The following is a 21,899-nucleotide window of genomic DNA, read 5'->3' on the forward strand; positions in this document are numbered from 1 at the left end:
GGATGGAGTGATGGAGAGAGAGAGGGAGAGGAGGAATATTAGAAGGGGGTATGGATGGAGTGATGGAGAGAGAGAGGGAGAGGAGGAATATTAGAAGGGGGTATGGATGGAGTGATGGAGAGAGAGAGGGAGAGGAGGAATATTAGAAGGGGTATGGATGGAGTGATGGAGAGAGAGAGGGAGAGGAGGAATATTAGAAGGGGGTATGGATGGAGTGATGGAGAGAGAGAGGGAGAGGAGGAATATTAGAAGGGGGTATGGATGGAGTGATGGAGAGAGAGGGGAGAGGAGGAATATTAGAAGGGGGTATGGATGGAGTGATGGAGAGAGAGAGGGAGAGGAGGAATATTAGAAGGGGTATGGATGGAGTGATGGAGAGAGAGAGGGAGAGGAGGAATATTAGAAGGGGGTATGGATGGAGTGATGGAGAGAGAGAGGGAGAGGAGGAATATTAGAAGGGGGTATGGATGGAGTGATGGAGAGAGAGAGGGAGAGGAGGAATATTAGAAGGGGGTATGGATGGAGTGATGGAGAGAGAGAGGAGAGGAGGAATATTAGAAGGGGGTATGGATGGAGTGATGGAGAGAGAGAGGGAGAGGAGGAACATTAGAAGGGGGTATGGATGGAGTGATGGAGAGAGAGAGGGAGAGGAGGAATATTAGAAGGGGGTATGGATGGAGTGATGGAGAGAGAGAGGGAGAGGAGGAACATTAGAAGGGGTATGGATGGAGTGATGGAGAGAGAGGGAGAGGAGGAATATTAGAAGGGGGTATGGATGGAGTGATGGAGAGGAGGAACATTAGAAGGGGGTATGGATGGAGTGATGGAGAGAGAGAGGAGAGGAGGAATATTAGAAGGGGTATGGATGGAGTGATGGAGAGAGAGAGGAGAGGAGGAATATTAGAAGGGGGTATGGATGGAGTGATGGAGAGAGAGAGGGAGGAGGAATATTAGAAGGGGGTATGGATGGAGTGATGGAGAGAGAGAGGGAGAGGAGGAACATTAGAAGAGGGTATGGATGGAGTGATGGAGAGAGAGGGAGAGGAGGAACATTAGAAGGGGGTATGGATGGAGTGATGGAGAGAGAGGGAGAGGAGGAACATTAGAAGAGGGTATGGATGGAGTGATGGAGAGAGAGAGGGAGAGGAGGAACATTAGAAGGGGGTATGGAAGGAGTGATGGAGAGAGAGAGGAGAGGAGGAACATTAGAAGGGGTATGGATGGAGTGATGGAGAGAGAGAGGGAGAGGAGGAATATTAGAAGGGGTATGGATGGAGTGATGGAGAGAGAGAGGGAGAGGAGGAACATTAGAAGGGGGTATGGATGGAGTGATGGAGAGAGAGAGGGAGAGGAGGAATATTAGAAGGGGGGGTATGGATGGAGTGATGGAGAGGAGGAACATTAGAAGGGGTATGGATGGAGTGATGGAGAGAGAGAGGGAGAGGAGGAATATTAGAAGGGGGTATGGATGGAGTGATGGAGAGAGAGAGGAGAGGAGGAATATTAGAAGGGGGTATGGATGGAGTGATGGAGAGAGAGAGGGAGAGGAGGAACATTAGAAGGGGGTATGGATGGAGTGATGGAGAGAGAGGGGAGAGGAGGAACATTAGAAGAGGGTATGGATGGAGTGATGGAGAGAGAGAGGGAGAGGAGGAACATTAGAAGGGGGTATGAATGGAGTGATGGAGAGAGAGAGGGAGAGGAGGAACATTAGAAGGGGGTATGGATGGAGTGATGGAGAGAGAGAGGGAGAGGAGGAATATTAGAAGGGGGTATGGATGGAGTGATGGAGAGAGAGAGGGAGTGGAGGAATATTAGAAGAGGGTATGGATGGAGTGATGGAGAGAGAGAGGGAGAGGAGTAATATTAGAAGGGGTATGGATGGAGTGATGGAGAGAGAGAGGGAGAGGAGGAATATTAGAAGGGGGTATGGATGGAGTGATGGAGAGAGAGAGGGGAGAGGAGGAATATTAGAAGGGGGTATGGATGGAGTGATGGAGAGAGAGAGGGAGAGGAGGAATATTAGAAGGGGGTATGGATGGAGTGATGGAGAGAGAGAGGGAGAGGAGGAATATTAGAAGGGGGTATGGATGGAGTGATGGAGAAAGGGAGAGGAGGAATATTAGAAGGGGTATGGATGGAGTGATGGAGAGAGAGAGGGAGAGGAGGAATATTAGAAGGGGGTATGGATGGAGTGATGGAGAGAGAGAGGAGAGGAGGAATATTAGAAGGGGTATGGATGGAGTGATGGAGAGAGAGAGGGAGAGGAGGAACATTAGAAGGGGTATGGATGGAGTGATGGAGAGAGAGAGGAAGAGGAGGAACATTAGAAGGGGCTATGGATGGAGTGATGGAGAGAGAGAGGGAGAGGAGGAACATTAGAAGGGGTATGGATGGAGTGATGGAGAGAGAGAGGGAGTGGAGGAATATTAGAAGGGGTATGGATGGAGTGATGGAGAGAGAGAGGAGAGGAGGAATATTAGAAGGGGGTATGGATGGAGTGATGGAGAGAGAGAGGGAGAGGAGGAATATTAGAAGGGGGTATGGATGGAGTGATGGAGAGAGAGAGGGAGAGGAGGAATATTAGAAGGGGTATGGATGGAGTGATGGAGAGAGAGAGGGAGAGGAGGAATATTAGAAGGGGTATGGATGGAGTGATGGAGAGAGAGAGGGAGAGGAGGAATATTAGAAGGGGGTATGGATGGAGTGATGGAGAGAGAGAGGAGAGGAGGAATATTAGAAGGGGGTATGGATGGAGTGATGGAGAGAGAGAGGGAGAGGAGGAATATTAGAAGGGGGTATGGATGGAGTGATGGAGAGAGAGAGGGAGAGGAGGAATATTAGAAGGGGGTATGGATGGAGTGATGGAGAGAGAGAGGGAGAGGAGGAATATTAGAAGGGGGTATGGATGGAGTGATGGAGAGAGAGAGGGAGAGGAGGAATATTAGAAGGGGGTATGGATGGAGTGATGGAGAGAGAGAGGAGAGGAGGAATATTAGAAGGGGGTATGGATGGAGTGATGGAGAGAGAGAGGGAGAGGAGGAATATTAGAAGGGGGTATGGATGGAGTGATGGAGAGAGAGAGGGAGAGGAGGAATATTAGAAGGGGGTATGGATGGAGTGATGGAGAGAGAGAGGGAGAGGAGGAATATTAGAAGGGGTATGGATGGAGTGATGGAGAGAGAGAGAGAGAGAGGAGGAACATTAGAAGGGGGTATGGATGGAGTGATGGAGAGAGAGAGGAAGAGGAGGAACATTAGAAGGGGGTATGGATGGAGAGATGGAGAGAGACAGGGAGAGGAGGAACATTAGAAGGGGGTATGGATGATGGAGTGATGGAGAGAGAGAGGGAGAGGAGGAACATTAGAAGGGGGTATGGATGGAGTGATGGAGAGAGAGAGGGAGAGGAGGAATATTAGAAGGGGGTATGGATGGAGTGATGGAGAGAGAGAGGGAGAGGAGGAATATTAGAAGGGGTATGGATGGAGTGATGGAGAGAGAGAGGGAGAGGAGGAATATTAGAAGGGGGTATGGATGGAGTGATGGAGAGAGAGAGGGAGAGGAGGAATATTAGAAGGGGTATGGATGGAGTGATGGAGAGAGAGAGGGAGAGGAGGAATATTAGAAGGGGGTATGGATGGAGTGATGGAGAGAGAGAGGGAGAGGAGGAATATTAGAAGGGGGTATGGATGGAGTGATGGAGAGAGAGAGGGAGAGGAGGAATATTAGAAGGGGGTATGGATGGAGTGATGGAGAGAGAGAGGAGAGGAGGAATATTAGAAGGGGGTATGGATGGAGTGATGGAGAGAGAGAGGGAGAGGAGGAATATTAGAAGGGGTATGGATGGAGTGATGGAGAGAGAGAGGGAGAGGAGGAATATTAGAAGGGGGTATGGATGGAGTGATGGAGAGAGAGAGGGAGAGGAGGAATATTAGAAGGGGGTATGGATGGAGTGATGGAGAGAGAGAGAGAGAGGAGGAACATTAGAAGGGGGTATGGATGGAGTGATGGAGAGAGAGAGGAAGAGGAGGAACATTAGAAGGGGTATGGATGGAGAGATGGAGAGAGAGAGGGAGAGGAGGAACATTAGAAGGGGGTATGGATGATGGAGTGATGGAGAGAGAGAGGGAGAGGAGGAACATTAGAAGGGGTATGGATGGAGTGATGGAGAGAGAGAGGAGAGGGAGGAATATTAGAAGGGGGTATGGATGGAGTGATGGAGAGAGAGAGGGAGAGGAGGAATATTAGAAGGGGGTATGGATGGAGTGATGGAGAGAGAGAGGAGAGGAGGAATATTAGAAGGGGTATGGATGGAGTGATGGAGAGAGAGGGAGAGGAGGAATATTAGAAGGGGTATGGATGGAGTGATGGAGAGAGAGAGGGAGAGGAGGAATATTAGAAGGGGGTATGGATGGAGTGATGGAGAGAGAGAGGGAGAGGAGGAATATTAGAAGAGGGTATGGATGGAGTGATGGAGAGAGAGGGAGAGGAGGAATATTAGAAGGGGGTATGGATGGAGTGATGGAGAGAGAGAGGGAGAGGAGGAATATTAGAAGGGGGTATGGATGGAGTGATGGAGAGAGAGAGGGAGAGGAGGAATATTAGAAGGGGGTATGGATGGAGTGATGGAGAGAGAGAGGGAGAGGAGGAATATTAGAAGGGGGTATGGATGGAGTGATGGAGAGAGAGAGGGAGAGGAGGAACATTAGAAGGGGGTATGGATGGAGTGATGGAGAGAAGGAGGGAGAGGAGGAATATTAGAAGGGGGTATGGATGGAGTGATGGAGAGAAGGAGGGATAGGAGGAATACTGGAAGAAGGGTATGGATAGAGAGATGGAGAAAGAGAGGGAGTCCCTGATCATCTTCTGGAAAACATCTGAAACCCTACCAATTTGAAGAGTATCCTAAATAACTTAACTCTCACTATGGCCCTCAATACTTTGAGGGAAAAAGTACTTTATATGATTGCAATGTGATGTCACACCTAGCTATCTAAAGATGAATGCACTAATTGTAACTGACTAAAATGTAAATGTAGGGAGGAGAGACATATGCTATCTGGGCTATAAAATCGTCAGCTAAATGACCTAGAAAATGTGGTTCACCTACACCCCATTTGGAGAGTGTTTTGTGCATTATGGGTGTGTGAGAGAACCCTTCCTTACCTCTTTTGGAGAGTTGGATGCTGGCCTGCCGTCTCCCGTTGCCGTTCTCTACGTAGCAGGAGTAGTTTCCCAGGTCCCCCTCCTCCACCAAGGGGATCGTTAAGGAGATGGCCACTTCCTGTTCCCCCAGGTGCTCCCGGACCACCCTGCAAGACAAGAGCAAAGGATCATCAATGGAGTGGATGGCAGTCTCTGTGGGAGTAGTCACGAAAGATGACTGAGTTGATAAATACTGTGTTGAAAGGCAGATGAAGTCATTCATGTTTCCTACTAACTCTGGTGGACATGTCTCCTCAATTCATAACGTAACAGTCTTGAGGGGGACCATCCAGTAACCGGAGTGTTGCTGGTTCCAATACCAGGTCTGACCATTGGCGGGGCTGATTGACTTGGTGTGATGAGGACAGAAAGTATTGAGTTTGTAACGGGCTGTAATTATGGCCTGGGTGATAAAAGCATGGATTACTGTAAATGAGTATATTTAGTCTGAAGCAAGTACAGGAATGCTATGTTAATCCTCCCAAATGCTCCAAACATCAGACAAATTCAAATCAATAAGGGTGCTTCTTCCTGGGAATTAAAAACCAAACAACAACGTCGGGAAGATAATCTTTTTATAGCAGCTGCCATGGAAACGGAGGGGAAGGAGAGAAAGTAATATTCCATAAAGTAAATTAGTGTCCCCCACTGAGCTGGTGGAGGCTGATGGAGAAGAGAAGGGAGACATGAAGCTCCCTCGTTCTTCACACACTGCTACTTAGCCTACTTTTACAGGACCCTCAGTACATAAAGGCACGCACGGGAAAAACTGGTGAGAGACGGACTGTTTGTATGTGGGGTTGTTTGTGTGAGAGAAAGGGAGTGTGTGTGTGTTAATGTGTGTGCGTGTGTTTGTGCATTAATGACTAGCCTGTGCAGTTGAGCACTGGGGAGAAAGAAAGTGAGAGAAAGAGAGGAAGAGAAACAGGGAGGGAGAGAGAGAGAGAGAAAGAGTGGTAGAGAAGATCTCTGAAATTATCTCTGAAATACTCTCCCCAGAAATTATCTCTGAAATACTCTCCCCAGAAATTATCTCTGAAATACTCTCCCCAGAAATTATCTCTGAAATACTCTCCCCAGAAATTATCTCTGAAATACTCTCCCCAGAAATTATCTCTAAAATACTCTCCCCAGGCTCTTGGTGAGCACATACAGTAAGGTGGTTGTTCGAGATGTTTGTAGCCTGTAATTGAGAATGCATTGTGGGCTTTGTGGACGTGGTTGGGGGGGGTGGGGGGCAGCCTCTTTGAAGATCCAGTTTCCAAAGTAAAACAGATTACCTGCCAACGGAGAACATTGCCGCACCACGACAACACTTTGAACACCTTCCGCGTTAAAAAAGTAAGCCACACAGTAAACCACCAGCAGTAAGTAAGTAAGAAGTTGAAGAGGGTAGCAGGTCCTAGATCTGTACCTAATGGGCAACTTCTACCCAGACCAAACAAGGCTGGGGAAAGTGAATGGGAGTTAGATAGGGATTGAATGGTACTATACTGGGTCTGGCTGATGTTATCTAAAACCCTGGAGGAGGCAGAAATCAGCAATAGATTTTCATTACTGCTCTGCTGGGGCTCTATTCTAGACTGTCAGGAAATACAGGCAGTGCTCTGATGCTCAAATGTTACATTAACTTCAGCTGCGCAATGTTACCATTCTCATATCTAGTTAATACAGAGGAGTTGTGGCATGAGCTACAATTGTAGGTCTATGTTGAATGAACATTTCTGCCACTTCATTTAGGACCCCTGCCCTCTCTCCCTGGTATCCTGGTTCTAGATGTCTTGCACATGACAATGACCCAGTGGCGACTCGTCATTCAGGGCAGGTGGGGCAGAGCATTTTTTTTTGCACCCCAAAAAATTGCTTGCCTGTTTTGCATGTTATGCAAACAATGTAAAAGTAATATATATATAATTGAGTTAAAGCCACATACAAACATGGTCTCATTTTAGAGTAAGGCAGCTCCAAAATGCAGGTGTTTCAGCCTAGCTCAGTGCTTTCTGTGGTGGTGGGGCAAGCCAGCAGAAAATATGGAGCATTGCGCCATGATTGGCTCAGTGTTCTATCACTCATTGGGACACTACATCACTGCCAAGTCTAAGGGTAGAGCTTGAAAATTCAAGCTGCTTGGGTGCTGCCCATAGAGTTACATTAGAAGTACCCATCCAAGAAGGCTCAAGGTCATTGGCCACAGATAAAATGACGTCAAATCACGTTATATCTACAGTACTTTGATTGGACTGATCATGTCAACGTCATACTTTCAAAATCTTAGCTAGCAGTCTCATGAATCAAGTCAATCTACTGGCCAATCCTTTTCAATCCTTGTCATATGAAGAGAAATGATGAAGCGAAATTAAAGATAAAACCTATCAGTGCTCATCGGCCATTAGACATAAACATTACACAATAAGTTGAAAATTCCACAATGAGGGGTTTGGAAGGAATCTGTGGCTAACTGCAAGTATTGCAAAGCAATCATCAGCTTGCTAATCAGTGGATTAGCTGTATAGTCGCAAATCTAAGATTAAGGGTCTCTTTTCCTAGTTTAAAATGATAAACATTCAACATTGGCCATGCTGTCAATGAAGCATGTCAATGACGCAACAACTGTTAACTTGGAATTGCAAAATCTGATGTTAGTGAGTTCAAGACAACTGGGATCTCGGGGAAAACGAGCTACGACTGGGAAAATACGTTTTGAACTTTCATCCAACTCGGAATAGTAAATCGAGAACGCTGGCCTCTTTCTAGAGCTACAGCCCTGAAGATCACTGATGATCAGGATTATTTATTTTTTTGGAGTTCACAGTTGTCTTGAATTCACCATAAATCCAGAGAATGCCAGACTTCAATGACAAAGTTTGATCACAAAATTTGCCCATGAAGGACCGCCGCACAGCGCAACATGGTGAGTCCAAAAATGTCTTGTATGCTGCTGCATAAATGACATAATATGCCAGGGAGATATGTATACTGTAGCTAAGAAAATAATACTAAGTGTATGTTGTTAGTAGCCCATGTGCCTCACCCTAATAATTTGGTCCTCTACCCCCTTATAATTCATTCCCTTTATGCATTCAGTTGTGCAACTGACTAGGTGTCCCCTTTCCTTCTATTCATTTCATCCAACGCCCACCTGCCAACCGGGTGTGAACCGAACAGAACCGGCTCAATACCCCATTGATCCCATCGCAATAAATTGCTGAGGCATATTTGTTTGGCTAATTTCTCTCTCTCCTCTCTCTCTCTCTCTCTCTCTCTCTCTCTCTCTCTCTCTCTCTCTCTCTCTCTCTCTCTCTCTCTCTCTCTCTCTCTCTCTCTCTCGCTCGCACGCACGCACGCACGCACACGCACGCACGCACGCACGCACGCACGCACGCACGCACACACACACACACACACACACACACACACACACACACACACACACACACACACACACACACACACACACACACACACAATGCTAATGCCTAACCATGCATGATATTATAACAACAATAGCCCTGTCGCCATCTGCGGCACAAATATTTTTTTATTGGCCTGCGTTTCCATAGAAATGGAACTTGTTGGAATCAATAGGCAGCAATCTTTAAATAGAACCCCTGGTGGGTTTGTGGGTTCCCTGGGTTCCGTGGGCTGAAGTTCATCTGCTGATGCATTAGTAATAGACATGCAAGCCAGGAGAGTGTGGGTGGGTGGGAGGCTCGCCTGAAGTAGAGGCACAACTTTGGAAACACATCCACGTCCCTGTAGCAGTAGAATGGAAGATACTTTGGCTGGAGGGCCTAAACACAAACAGTACAAGAATTGTAATGATTTATGTTCTATTTATTTGGTCACTTTAACAAGATACTTACCATTTGGGAGGTTTCTCTCACTCACTATGTCTCCCTCCCTTCTACCTTTTACACCCCCCCTCCCCGTTATGAAAAAAAACATGAATTTCATGTGATCACGTGATCTTAGGTGAAGTTAATGTGATAACGTGTCAATATGTAAAAGCAACATGAAACTACATGCAGTTGCAAGAAAAAGTATGTGATTCCTTTGTTAATTGGAGTCAGGAGTAAGCTAACCTGGAGTCCAATCAATGAGACGAGATTGGAGATGTTGGTTAGAGCTGCCTTGCCCTATAAAAAACACTCACAAAATGTAAGTTTGCTATTCCCAAGAAGCATTGCCTGATGTGAACCATGCCTCAAACAAAAACGACCTCAGAAGACCTAAGATTAAAGAATTATTGACTTGCATAAAGCTGGAAAGGGTTACAAAAGTATCTCTAAAAGCCTTGATGTTCATCAGTCCATGGTAAGACAAATTGTCTATAAATGGAGTCAGCACTGTTGCTACTCTCCCTAGGAGTGGCCACCCCGCTGTTCAGCAAAAATAGTGTCAACAAACATGATCACTTAGTGTTGACTTTTCAATATAACTACACCAGGGATTTGAACTCACAACCTCTAAATTTTGGGGACGCTAATCTTTCTGCAAAAAGTCTGTAGCATTCTCAGAAGTCTACAGATCGATCACCTACAATACATCTTTGCACTTAGCAAAAGAGTGCTATCTGCACTGCTATTTTACTTATCAGTTAATCTGACTATTCTCTCATCATTGCCAAAGTGGGAGGAGTTGCAATCTACTGCAGAGACAGCCTGCAAAGTTTTGCCATACTTTCCAGGTCTATGTCCAAACAGTTCGAGCTTCTAATTTAAAAAACTAATCTCTCCAGAGATAGGTCTCTCACTGTTGCCACCTGTTATAGACCCCCTCAGCTCCCAGCTGTGCCCTGGACACTATATGTAAATTGATTGCCCACCATCTATCTTCAGAGTTCGTTCTGTTAGGTGACCTAAACTGGGATATGCTTAACACCCCGGCAGTCCTACAATCTAAACTAGATGCCCTCCATCTCACACAAATGATCAACGAACCCACCAGGTAAACCCTAAATCCATAAACATGGGCACCCTCATAGATACTATCCTGACCAACTTGACCTGCTAATACACCTCTGCTGTTTTCAATCAGGATCTCAGCGATCACTGCCTCATTGCCTGCATCCACAAAGGTCTGCGGTCAAACGACCACCCCTCATCACTGTCAAACGCACCCTAAAACACTTCTGCGAGCAGGCCTTTCTAATCGACTGTCCCGGGTATCCTGGACGGAGATTTTCCTCATCCCGTCAGTCGAGGATGACTGGACGTTCTTTAAAAGTAATTTCCTCACCATCTTAAATAAGCATGCCCCTTTCAAAAAATGTAGAACTAAGAACAGATATAGCCCTTGGTTCACTCCAGACCTGACTGCCCTCGACCAGCACAAAAGCATCCTGTGGCGGACTGCAACAGCATCGAATAGTTCTCGTGATACGCAACTTTTCAGGGAAGTTAGGAACCAATACAGACAGTCAGTCAGGAAAGCAAAGGTTAGCTTTTTCAAACAGAAATTTGCATCCTGTAGCTCCAAAAGGTTTTGGGACACTGTAAAGTCCATGGAGAATAAGAGCACCTCCTCCCAACTGCCCACTGCACTGAGGCTAGGTAACACTGTCACTACCGAAAAATCCACGATAATCGAGAATTTCAATAAGCATTTCATTTTCTCAAATGATTGCCTCGCCTGGTTTACCAACTACTTCTCTGATATTCAGTGTGTCAAATCGGAGGGTCTGCTGTCCGGACCTATGGCAGGCTTTATGGGGGTGCCACAGGGTTCAATTCTTGGACCGACTCTCTTCTCTGTATACATCAATCAGGTCGCTCTTGCTGCTGGTGAGTCTCTGATCCACCTCTACGCAGACGATACCATTCTGTATACTTCTGGCCCTTCTTTGGACACTGTGTTAACAACCCTCCAGGCAAGCTTCAATGCCATACAACTCTCCTTCCGAGGCCTCCAATTGCTCTTAAATACAAGTAAAACTAAATGCATGCTCTTCAACCGATCGCTACCTGCACCTGCCCGCCTGTCCAACATCACTACTCTGGACGGCTCTGACTTAGAATACATGGACAACTACAAATACTTAGGTGTCTGGTTAGACTGTAAACTCTCCTTCCAGACCCATATCAAACATCACCAATCCAAAGTTAAATCGAGAATTGGCTTCCTATTTCGCAACAAAGCATCCTTCACTCATGCTACCAAACATACCCTCGTAAAACGAACCATCCTACCAATCCTCGACTTCGGCTATGTCATTTACAAAATAGCCTCCAATACCCTACTCAACAAATTGGATGCAGTCTATCACAGTGAAATCCGTTTTGTCACCAAAGCCCCACATACTACCCACCATTGCGAACTGTACACACTCTTTGGCTGGCCCTCGCTTCATACTCGTCGCCAAACCCACTGGCTCCATGTCATCTACTAGACCCTGCTAGGTAAAGTCCCCCCTGAAACTGGAAACACTTATCTCCCTCACTAGCTTTAAGCACCCACTGTCAGAGCAGCTCACATATTACTGCACCTTTACATAACCCACCTATAATTTAGCCCAAACAACTACCTCTTTCCCTACTGTATTTAATATTTATTTATTTTGCTCCTTTGCACCCAATTATTTTTTTATTTCTACTTTGCACATTCTTCCACTGCAAATCTACCATTCCAGTGTTTTACTTGCTATATTGTATTTACTTTGCCACCATGGCCTTTTTTGCCTTTACCTCCCTTATCTCACCTCATTTGCTCACATCGTATATAGACTTGTTTGTACTGTATTATTGACTGTATGTTTGTTTTACTCCATGTGTAACTCTGTGTCATTGTATGTGTCGAACTGCTTTGCTTTACCTTGGCCAGGTCGCAATTGTAAATGAGAACTTGTTCTCAACTTGCCTACCTGGTTAAATAAAGGTAAAATAAATAAATACAATTTCTCTGCGGCTGACCATGCTTTCCTCCTGGCTTCCCCAACCCCGGCCAACAGTTCCACACCCCCCCGCAGCTACTTGCCCAAGCCTCCCCAGCTTCTCCTTCACCCAAATCTAGAATGATGATGTTCTAAAAAGAGCTGCAAAACCTGGACCCGTAAAAATTAGCTGGGCTAGACAACCTGGACCCTCTCTTTCTAAATTATCCACCGCAATTGTTGCAAACCCTATTACCAGTCTCTTCAACCTCTCTTTCGTATCGTTTGACATACCTAAAGATTGGAAAGCTTTCGCGGTCATCCCCCTCTTCAAAGGGGGTGACACTCTAGACCCAAACTGTTACAGACCTATATCCATCCTTCCCTGCCTTTCTAAAGTCTTCGAAAAGCCAAGTTAATAAACAGATCACTGACCATTTCGAATCCCACCATACCTTCTCTGGTTCACCAACTATTTCTCAGACAGAGTTCAGTGTGTCAAATCAGAGGGCCTGTTGTCCGGACCTCTGGCAGACTCTATGGGGGCACAGGGTTAAATTCTCGGGCCAAATCTTTTCTCTGTATATATCAAAGATGTCACTCTTGCTGCGGCTGATTCCCTGATCCACCTCTAACGCAGACGACACCATTCGGTATATGGCCCTTCTTTGGATACTGCGTTAGCAAACCTCCAAACGAACTTCAATGCCATACAAAACTCCTTCCGTGGCCTCCAACTGCTCTTAAACGCTAGTAAAACTAAATGCATGCTTTTCAACCTTTCGCTGCCCTCACCCGCCCGCCCGACTAGCATCACTACTCTGGACGGTTCTGACTTAGAATATGTGGACAACTACAAATACCTAGGTGTCTGGCAAGACTGTAAATTCTCCTTCCAGACTCATATTAAACATCTCCAATCCAAAATAAAATCTAGAATCGGCTTCCTATTTCACAACAAAGCCTCCTCCTTTACTCACGCCGCCATTACATACTGACTATCCTACCGATCCTCCTCACGCCATTTGCACACACTGTATATAGACTTTCTTTTTAACTATTGTGTTATTGACTGTACGCTTGTTTATTCCATGTGTAACTCTGTGTTGTTGTTTGTGTCGCACTGCTTTGCTTTAACTTGGCCAGGTCACCAGTTGTAAATGAGAACTTGTTCTCAACTAGCCTATCTGGTTAAATAAAGGTTAAATAAATAAAACAAATATAACCATTGAAATCATTTATTCATCTCAGCAATTTGGGGGTTTTCTGTATAGTCGTCTAATGGTGGTTGTGCATATTATTCTGTTTTAATGATACTCCTGAATCACATTTTCTTGAGAGTATTTAAAAGAAATCTGAGTGTAGGAATACAGGTGAAATCAATTATTTACGCAGACATGTTGGCATAGCAGCAAGATCCAAATTCTGTGAACCCAGAGGTTGTGAGTTCAAATCTAATATGCTGAAAAATAAATACTGTATAAACATACACAATATAATCGTTTGTGTCAAATATGTAAATTGAAAAGACGATGATGTTCAGTTGACATCCTAATGACTCAATGTTTGCAAATACTGCATCACCATGTGAAATACTGTATCACCACGTGTGAAGTGTTCCAAAACCACATGTGAAATACTGTGTATCACCACGTGTGAAGTGTTCCAAAACCACATGTGAAATACTGTGTATCACCACGTGTGAAGTGTTTCAAAACCACATGTGAAATACTGTGTATCACCACGTGTGAAGTGTTCCAAAACCACATGTGAAATACTGTGTATCACATGTTTACATTACATTTAGCAGACGAGCGACTTATCCAGACATCCAGTGGGACGTGTCTAAAACAAATTGAAAAACCATTTTATGACATCCAGTGGGACAGTCACTTAACAATAGTGCCTAAAACTGTGAAATTACTGTGTATCAATACCTGTTCCTAAAATACTGTGTATCACCACGTGTGAAGTGTTCCAAAACCACATGTTTAACATGTGCAAAAAAATCTACAAGGTTCTTTATCACCCCTACTTTCTATACATCTTCTCCCACCCCTTGTCTCTCTCTCTCGCCCTGTGTGTGTGTCAGTCCCATTGAGGATGTGTATGGTGATCAGGGTAGTAAAGCCAGGGCTGTAAGTGCGGGCCTAGGGTAATGGCGGCATGGACAATAAGGAATGCATGATCAAATACTGATCCGAGATCTGGCTGCATTATTAATAATTCTCCCTTTAGAACCCTGTTGTCGTAGTTACATTAGTCTGTCAGGCAAGAGAAGATGTGTGTAAATTTGGCCTGCGCTCACGAAGAGTCAACCTCAGTTGTCACTTTCACTAGCTAGCCATCAAGACAACCAGCTAACTAGCCACCAAAATGAAGCCTAGAGGGATTCATGTTTATCTGTTGGGCTTAGGTTATGGTTTGTCATGTTTGCTAGGTGCAGATAATCACAGGTGTTCCTATTGTTAGACAGATTAGCTGTCGTGTTAGGGACTAAGATGCCAGCGCAGTGGAGCTCATAAGCTGAGTTGGATATTTGTTTACATACCCAGCTAACAAGTTGCTTGTTTTGTCCTGTGTCTACTGATGCAATTCATTTGGAAACTGTCCAAGCTTTGTAACTAATCAGCTAACATTGGCGAACTCTGTAGTTAGTCTGTCAGGCAAGAAAGCAAGAGTTGATTGGAGGAAAGAGAGAGAGAGAGAGAGAGTGTGTGTGTGTGTGGAATAAAAGGCGTGTAACTGTTTCACACAATTTATTATGGAAACCCCATATTAAGAAGAGAGTTTGTGTATGTTGAGAGAAATAAAGAGATGAATGAAGAGAGAGACAGTGTGAGAGGGAGAGAGTGTGAGAGGTAGAGAGAGACAGTGTGAGAGGGAGAGAGAGACAGTGTGAGAGGTAGAGAGAGAGTGTGAGAGGGAGAGAGAGACAGTGTGAGAGGGAGAGAGAGACAGTGTGAGAGGGAGAGAGAGACAGTGTGAGAGGTAGAGAGAGACCATGTGAGAGGGAGAGAGAGACAGTGTGAAAGGTAGAGAGAGAATGTGAGAGGTAGAGAGAGACAGTGTGAGAGGTAGAGAGAGACAGTGTGAGAGGTAGAGAGACAGTGTGAGAGGTAGAGAGACAGTGTGAGAGGTAGAGAGACAGTGTGAGAGGGACCATGTGAGAGGGAGAGAGAGACAGTGTGAAGGTAGAGAGAGACAGTGTGAGAGAGAGAGAGACAGTGTGAGAGGTAGAGAGACAGTGTGAGAGGTAGAGAGAGGCAGTGTGAGAGGGAGAGAGAGAAGGTGAGAGGTAGAGAGAGACAGTGTGAGATGTAGAGAGAGAGTGTGAGAGGTAGAGAGAGACAGTGTGAGAGGGAGAGAGAGAGTGTGAGAGGTAGAGAGAGACAGTGTGAGAGGTAGAGAGAGACAGTGTGAGAGGTAGAGAGAGACAGTGTGAGAGGTAGAGAGAGACAGTGTGAGAGGTAGAGAGAGACAGTGTGAGAGGGAGAGAGAGAGTGTGTGTGTGAGAGAGAGATGGTGTTCCTGACCACTATTGTATCCTATTGGTTGCTCCTCTCCTTCTGTTACTCTGTTCCTCTAGGTCAGTGAAAGAGAAGGAGAGTCAGGGCTCAGCAGCAAAAGGCATCGAGGAAGAGGAGTTTGAGATGATTGGAGGGATAGAGATGTGGATCAAGGATGGAGGAGTGGAGCGAGACGAGAGTAGAGGAGAGTGAATCAGAGAAGAGTGGTGGGAGAGAGGAACAGGAGAGTGGAGAGGAGAGTGGTGGAGGAGAGGAACAGGAGAGTGGAGAGGAGAGTGGTGAGAGAGAGAGAGGAGAGTGGAGAGGAGAGTGGGGGAGAGGAGAGGAGAGTGGAGAGGAGAGGGTGGGGAGAGGAGCAGGAGAGTGGAGAGGAGAGTGGTGGGGGAGAGGAGCAGGAGAGTGGAGAGGAGAGGAGACAGTGGGAGAGAGAGCAGGAGAGTGGAGAGGAGAGAGGTGGAGGAGAGGAGCAGGAGAGTGGAGAGGAGAGTGGTGGGAGAGAGGAACAGGAGAGTGGAGAGGAGAGTGGTGGGGGAGAGGAACAGGAGAGTGGAGAGGAGAGTGGTGGGGGAGAGGAACAGGAGAGTGGAGAGGAGAGTGGTGGGGGAGAGGAACAGGAGAGTGGAGAGGAGAGTGGTGGGGGAGGAACATGGCGAGGAGGCGGAGGGATAGGAGAAAGACGCAGAGGAAGGAGAAGAGGAAGCAGAAGGAGAGTAGGAAGCAGATGGAGAGGAGGAAGCAGAGGGAGAGGAGGAAGCAGAGGGAGAGGAGGAAGCGGAGGGAGAGAAGGAAGCAGAGGGAGAGAAGGAAGCAGAGGGAGAGGAAGAAGAAAAGAGAGAGGAGAAGGAATCGTGAGGGAAGAGGCAGTGTAGAGGGAGAGAGAGAGTGTGAGAGGGAGAGAGAGACAGAGAGAGTGAGAGAGAGAGAGACAGTGTGAGAGGGAGAGACAGTGTGAGAGGAGAGAGAGACCAGTGTGAGAGGTAGAGAGAGACCATGTGAGAGGGAGAGAGACAGTGTGAAAGGTAGAGAGAGAATGTGAGAGGTAGAGACCACCCGAGAGGGGAGCCTGTTTTCATGGCGTGTGTCTGCCTCAAGTCCCATCATTCACTCTTGTACCACACAGCCTGGGCCTAAAGTGACAGTGGCAGGGATTTTGGAGTTGTTTTTAAAAGTGGTAGGAACTCACACTGCATGACCAAAAGTATTGGGCACCTGCTTGTCAAACATCTCATTCCAAATTCATGGGCATGAATATGGAGCTGGTCCCTCCTTTGCTGCTATAACAGCCTCCAATCTTCTGGGAAGGCGTTCCACTAGATGTTGGAACATTGCTGTGGGGACTTGCTTCCATTCAGCCACAAGAGCATTAGTGAGGTCGGGGCACTGATGTTGGGCGATTAAGCCTGGCTTGCAGTCAGCGTTCCAAAGTTAGAAGCACAGAATCGTCTAGAATGTCTTTGTATTCTGTAGCATTAAGATTTCCCTTCACTGGAGCTAAGGGGCCTAGCCCAAACCATGAAAAACAGCCCCCGACCATTATTCCTCCTCCACCAAACTTTACAGTTGGCACTCAGCGTTCGGGCAGGTAACATTCTCCTGGCAACTGCCAAACCCAGATTCATCAGTTGGATTGCCAGATGGTGAAGTGTGAGTTATCACTTCAGAGAACATGTTTCCACTGCTTCAGAGTCCAATGGTTGCGGACTTTACACCACTCCAGCCCACGCTCGGCATTGCACATGTCAATCTAAGGCTTGTGTGCGGCTGCTCGGCCATGAAAACTCATTTGATGAAGCTCCTGACGAACAGTTCTTATGCTGACTTTGCTTCCAGAGGCAGTGAATGTTGCAACTGAGGACATACAATTTTTACGTGCTACACACCTCAGAACTCGGTGGTCCCGTTCTGTGAGCTTGTATGGCCTACCGCTTCGCGGCTGAGCCATTGTTGCTCCTAGACATTTCCACTTCACAAAACTGCACTTACAGTTGACTGGGGCAGCTCTACTAGGGCAGAAATTTGACGAACTGACTTGTTGGAAAGGTGTTATCCTATGACGGTGCCACGTTGAAAGTCACTAAGCTCTTCATTAAGGCCATTCTACTGCCAATGCTTGTCTATGGAGATTGCATGGCTGGTTGCTCAATTTTATACACCTTTCAGCAATGTGTGTGGCTCAAACAGCCAAATCCACTCATTTGATGGGGAGTCCACATACCTTTGTATATATAGTGGATATCTTTCAAGAGCTTGAAATGTATTACAATAAGAAAATGGGCAGGGTTGACCATCTTGACCAACTGAGGAGCTATTACAATGTTGGGTGCACAGTCAGAAAATGGCAGAAGTATGTGTTTTGGGGGATGCTCAACATTGCCACCATAAATGTGTACACTGTGTGGGGGACCCTGCAAAGGCCTCTTCCCAGAAACAGCAGGCGCTGGTCCCCTAAGGCTTTCAAAATGCAGCTTGTGCATTCACTTTGTGATATGGCTACAGTGGCAGGAAGAGAGGAAACAAGAGTGTGGCACTAGGGCTTGTGGACCAAGTTGTGGTGCAGTGCCTTAGACCATAGCCCTATACTGGGTACATTTTGAGTCAGTCATTTAGTCCAATGTACTGCATAAATACTCTAGGTCGTTTGTTGTGTTGAGTGTTAAACGTTTTTTGATAGTGAGTGTCTTTAAATAAAAAATGAAAAAAGACAACATTCAAGTTATTCCTATTGCCATGAATGTGGTGTCATATTAAAGAAGAGGCTGTGCTCTAAAAGTAACTTGTAATGATAATTTCCTATTTGTTTTTGAGCTATGTCTGTTTGTAAGAAATGTGTGAGAAAATGAGCTTCATCTTGAAAGTTCTCGGTAATCTACAGCAGCATTCTAGAATGATATTGGGGTCTAAAGTGTTAAGCACATATAGCCCTTCAGATGACGAGAGAGAGGATCCTAGAGAGAGAGAGATATGGAGGAAGGAAGTGATCACTAACTGTCACGTCCTGACCTTAGATCCTTTTTTATGTCTCTGTTTTAGTTTGGTCTGGGCGTGAGTTGGAGTGGGCATTCTATGTTGTGTATTCTAGGTTATGTATTTCCGTGTTTGGCCTGGTATGGTTCCCAATCAGAGGCAGCTGTCGATCGTTGTCTTGAGAAGCATACTTAGGCAGCCTGTTTTCCCACTATGGGTTGTGGGTAGTTGTTTTCTGTGTCTGTGTTTGACCATACAGAACTGTTTCGGTTTTCATTTATTTCTCTTGTTCTTTTGTATTCAGTGTTCGGTTATTTCATTAAAATATCGACACTTACCACGCTGCGCATTGGTCTGATCTTTCTTATTCCTCATCAGAAGAAGGAGACAATCGTTACACTAACCTTAAACAACTGAGCTCTTTACCTGACTCTACTCACAAAACAAACACACAAGCCCTCCCTCCTTGTCCCTCCCCTAAATCCATTTGCATGCTGCTACGTGGGTGAGGGAGAGGGTGGGTGACGGCAGCGGGTAGCGATAGCGGGGCGAGGCACGGTGAGAAATGGTGGTTGTTAACTATCTGACAAGGCCGTCTCCCCAGAGCTGCAGTCTCTCCACACACAGCGCTCAGCGCCTAATGGGAAACACGCACACAGACCAGCCAAGGGACTTGTTTAAATATGTTACACTACTGGGAAGGAAGGAAACACGGAAAGGGACTTGTTTTAAGTGTGTTACTACAGCAAAGAGAGAGAGAGGGTATATAAGGTGGACTCGTTTGAATTGATTGGAGGGTAGAGGAAGACAGATAGAGGAAGAGACCCTTCTGAATGTGTTATAGCATAGAGAGAAACAGACACAGGCTTGTTTTAAGTGAGTTATAGCATAGAGAGAGAGGCACGGGCTAGTTTTAAGTGTGTTATAGCATAGAGAGAGAGACACAGGCTTGTTTTAAGTGTGTTATAGCATAGAGAGAGAGACACATGCTAGTTTTAAGTGTGTTATAGCATAGAGAGAGAGACACAGGCTAGTTTTAAGTGTGTTATAGCATAGAGAGAGAGACACAGGCTTGTTTTAAGTGTGTTATAGCATAGAGAGATATACGTTTTGTTGCTAACCTTACTTTGCTACCTGACAACTTTACGGTTTTTACTTTTAAGTTACAGTTTATATTTTTCGTTTTTCCCTCCCTCAACTTTTTTTCATTCAACCTTTTCACTCCTGACGATTTATCTGGACGTGGTTCGTCAGGACCTCCGCCAGCCGAAGCTAAGTAGTAACATTAACATGATGCCTTCGAATTGCAGTCGCTGTAGTCATAATATACAGGAGAACGATAGCCTTATGGCGAGGATAGCTGTGCTGCAAGCCCAGCTTCAGACACAGTCGTTAGGCAAGGGTAATTTCAGTGTAGGATAGGATGAAACAGCGTCTCTGCCACCAGTAAGTACAGATAGTAGTATAAGGCTAATCTGAAGATGGTGCTGGCTAAAGCTAAAACTGGCGAGTGTAGAGAGTATAGGGATATTATTATCCACGTCGGCACCAACAATGTTGGGATGAAACGGGTAGAGGTCACCAAGCGCAACATAGCTTCAGCGTTTAAATCAGCTAGAAAGATGTGTCGGCATCGAGTTTGTCTCTGGCCCCCTCCCAGTAAGGGGGAGTGATGATGTCACGGATGTCGTAGGTGGAAGAAGGAGAGGACCAAGGTGCAGCGTGGTACGTGTTCATGATAACTTTAATCAAGATAAATACTGAATTAAAAAAACAACAAACCGACAAACAAACAGTTCTGTAAGGTGCAACAAAACACTGAACAGAAAATACCCACAATCAAAATGGGGAAAACAGGCTACCTAAGTATGATTCTCAATCAGAGACAACGAACGACACATGCCTCTGATTGAGAACCATACTAGGCCAAACACATAGAAATTTAACAACCTCTGGCACGGGACTTGGACCCCACTCCACCATAGTCTTTGCCCGCTTAAGTGGCGCCTTGGGAGTAGCGACCCTCGCCGCTGACCTCGGACTGGGGACCCTTGCAGCGGGCCCCAAATAGATGGGAGACTCCGGCAGCGCCGGACAGGCGGGAGACTCCGGCGGAGCCGTAGTGAAGGGCGACTCCGGCAGTGTCGTAGTGAAGGGCGACTCTGGCAGTGCCGTAGAGAAGGACGACTCTGACAGTGCCGTAGAGAATGGCGACTCCGGCAGCGCCGTAGTGAAGGGCTACTCCGGCAGAGCAGTAGTGAAGGACGACTCCAGCAGTGCCGTAGAGAACGGCGACTCCAGCAGCGCCGTAGTTAAGGGCGACTCCGACTGCGCTGGAGTGAAGGGCGGCTCTAGCAGCTCCTGACAGACAGGCGGCTCTGGCAGCTCCTGACTGACGGGCGGCTCTGGCAGCTCCTGACAGACGGGCGGCTCTGGCAGTTTAGGACAGACGGGCGGCTCTGGGAGCTCAGGACAGACGGGCGGCTCTGGCAGCTCAGGACAGACGGACGGCTCTGGCAGCTCAGGACAGACGGGCGGCTCTGGCAGCTCAGAACAGACGGGCGGCTCTGGCAGCTCAGGACAGATGGGCGGCTCGGGCCTGGAGAGAGAACCTGGAGGGAGAAGACGGAGAGACACCCTGGTGCGTGGGGCTGCCACAGGACCCACAAGGCTGGGGAGACCTACAAGAGGCCTGGTGCGTGGAGGAGGCACCGGATGGATTGGGCTGTGGGGGAGCACTGGAGCCCTGGTGCGCAGCCTTGGCACCACTCCTCCAGGCTGGATGACCACTTTAGCCCAGACCCTCCAGAGTGCAGGCACAGGTTGAAGCGGGCTGTAGGTGAGCACTGGAGATCTGGTGCATACCACTCGCACCTCTCCCTTAGGCTCAATACCCACATTCGCCAGGCACGGGCGGAGCGCAGGCATAGGACGCACTGCACCCTCCCAGCGCCCCGGAGACACAGCACGCAGAGCAAAGGCATGATACCCTGGGCCGAAACGGCCGGCACAATACGCCCTGGCTGGATGTCCACCCTCGCATGGCACTTGTGGGGGGCTGGCCTATAGTGCACCGGGCTATGAGCGCGTACTGGCGACAACGTGCGCTTATCTGCATAACACGGTGCCTGACCAGTACAACACTGCTTTTGGTAAGCATGAGGAGTGGGCTCAGGTGTCCAACCTGACTCTGCCACACTCCCCGTGTTCCTCCCCCCCAAATAATTTGGGGGCTGCCTCTCGTTGCATGTCGCGCTGCCGTGCTGCCTCCTCATATCGCCGCCGCTCAGATTTTGCTGCCTCCAGCTCTTCCTTGGGGTGGCGATATTCCC

The 21,899-nt window shown here is 47.0% G+C and overlaps 1 protein-coding gene across 4 annotated transcripts in view; it reads right to left on the reverse strand.

Moving 5' to 3' along the window:
- Positions 1-21,899, reverse strand: part of LOC124045102 (interleukin-1 receptor accessory protein-like 1) — a 441,862-nt gene that overhangs the window by 17,216 nt on the left and 402,747 nt on the right. For all 4 annotated transcript variants that reach the window (XM_046364361.1, XM_046364346.1, XM_046364354.1 and 1 more), the window contains exon 8: positions 5,167-5,312. In XM_046364361.1, the coding sequence (XP_046220317.1) occupies positions 5,167-5,312 (146 nt within the window). The remainder of the gene's footprint in view (positions 1-5,166; positions 5,313-21,899) is intronic.

The sequence above is a fragment of the Oncorhynchus gorbuscha genome, linkage group LG01, assembly GCF_021184085.1.
Source record: "Oncorhynchus gorbuscha isolate QuinsamMale2020 ecotype Even-year linkage group LG01, OgorEven_v1.0, whole genome shotgun sequence".
NCBI lineage: Eukaryota > Metazoa > Chordata > Actinopteri > Salmoniformes > Salmonidae > Oncorhynchus > Oncorhynchus gorbuscha.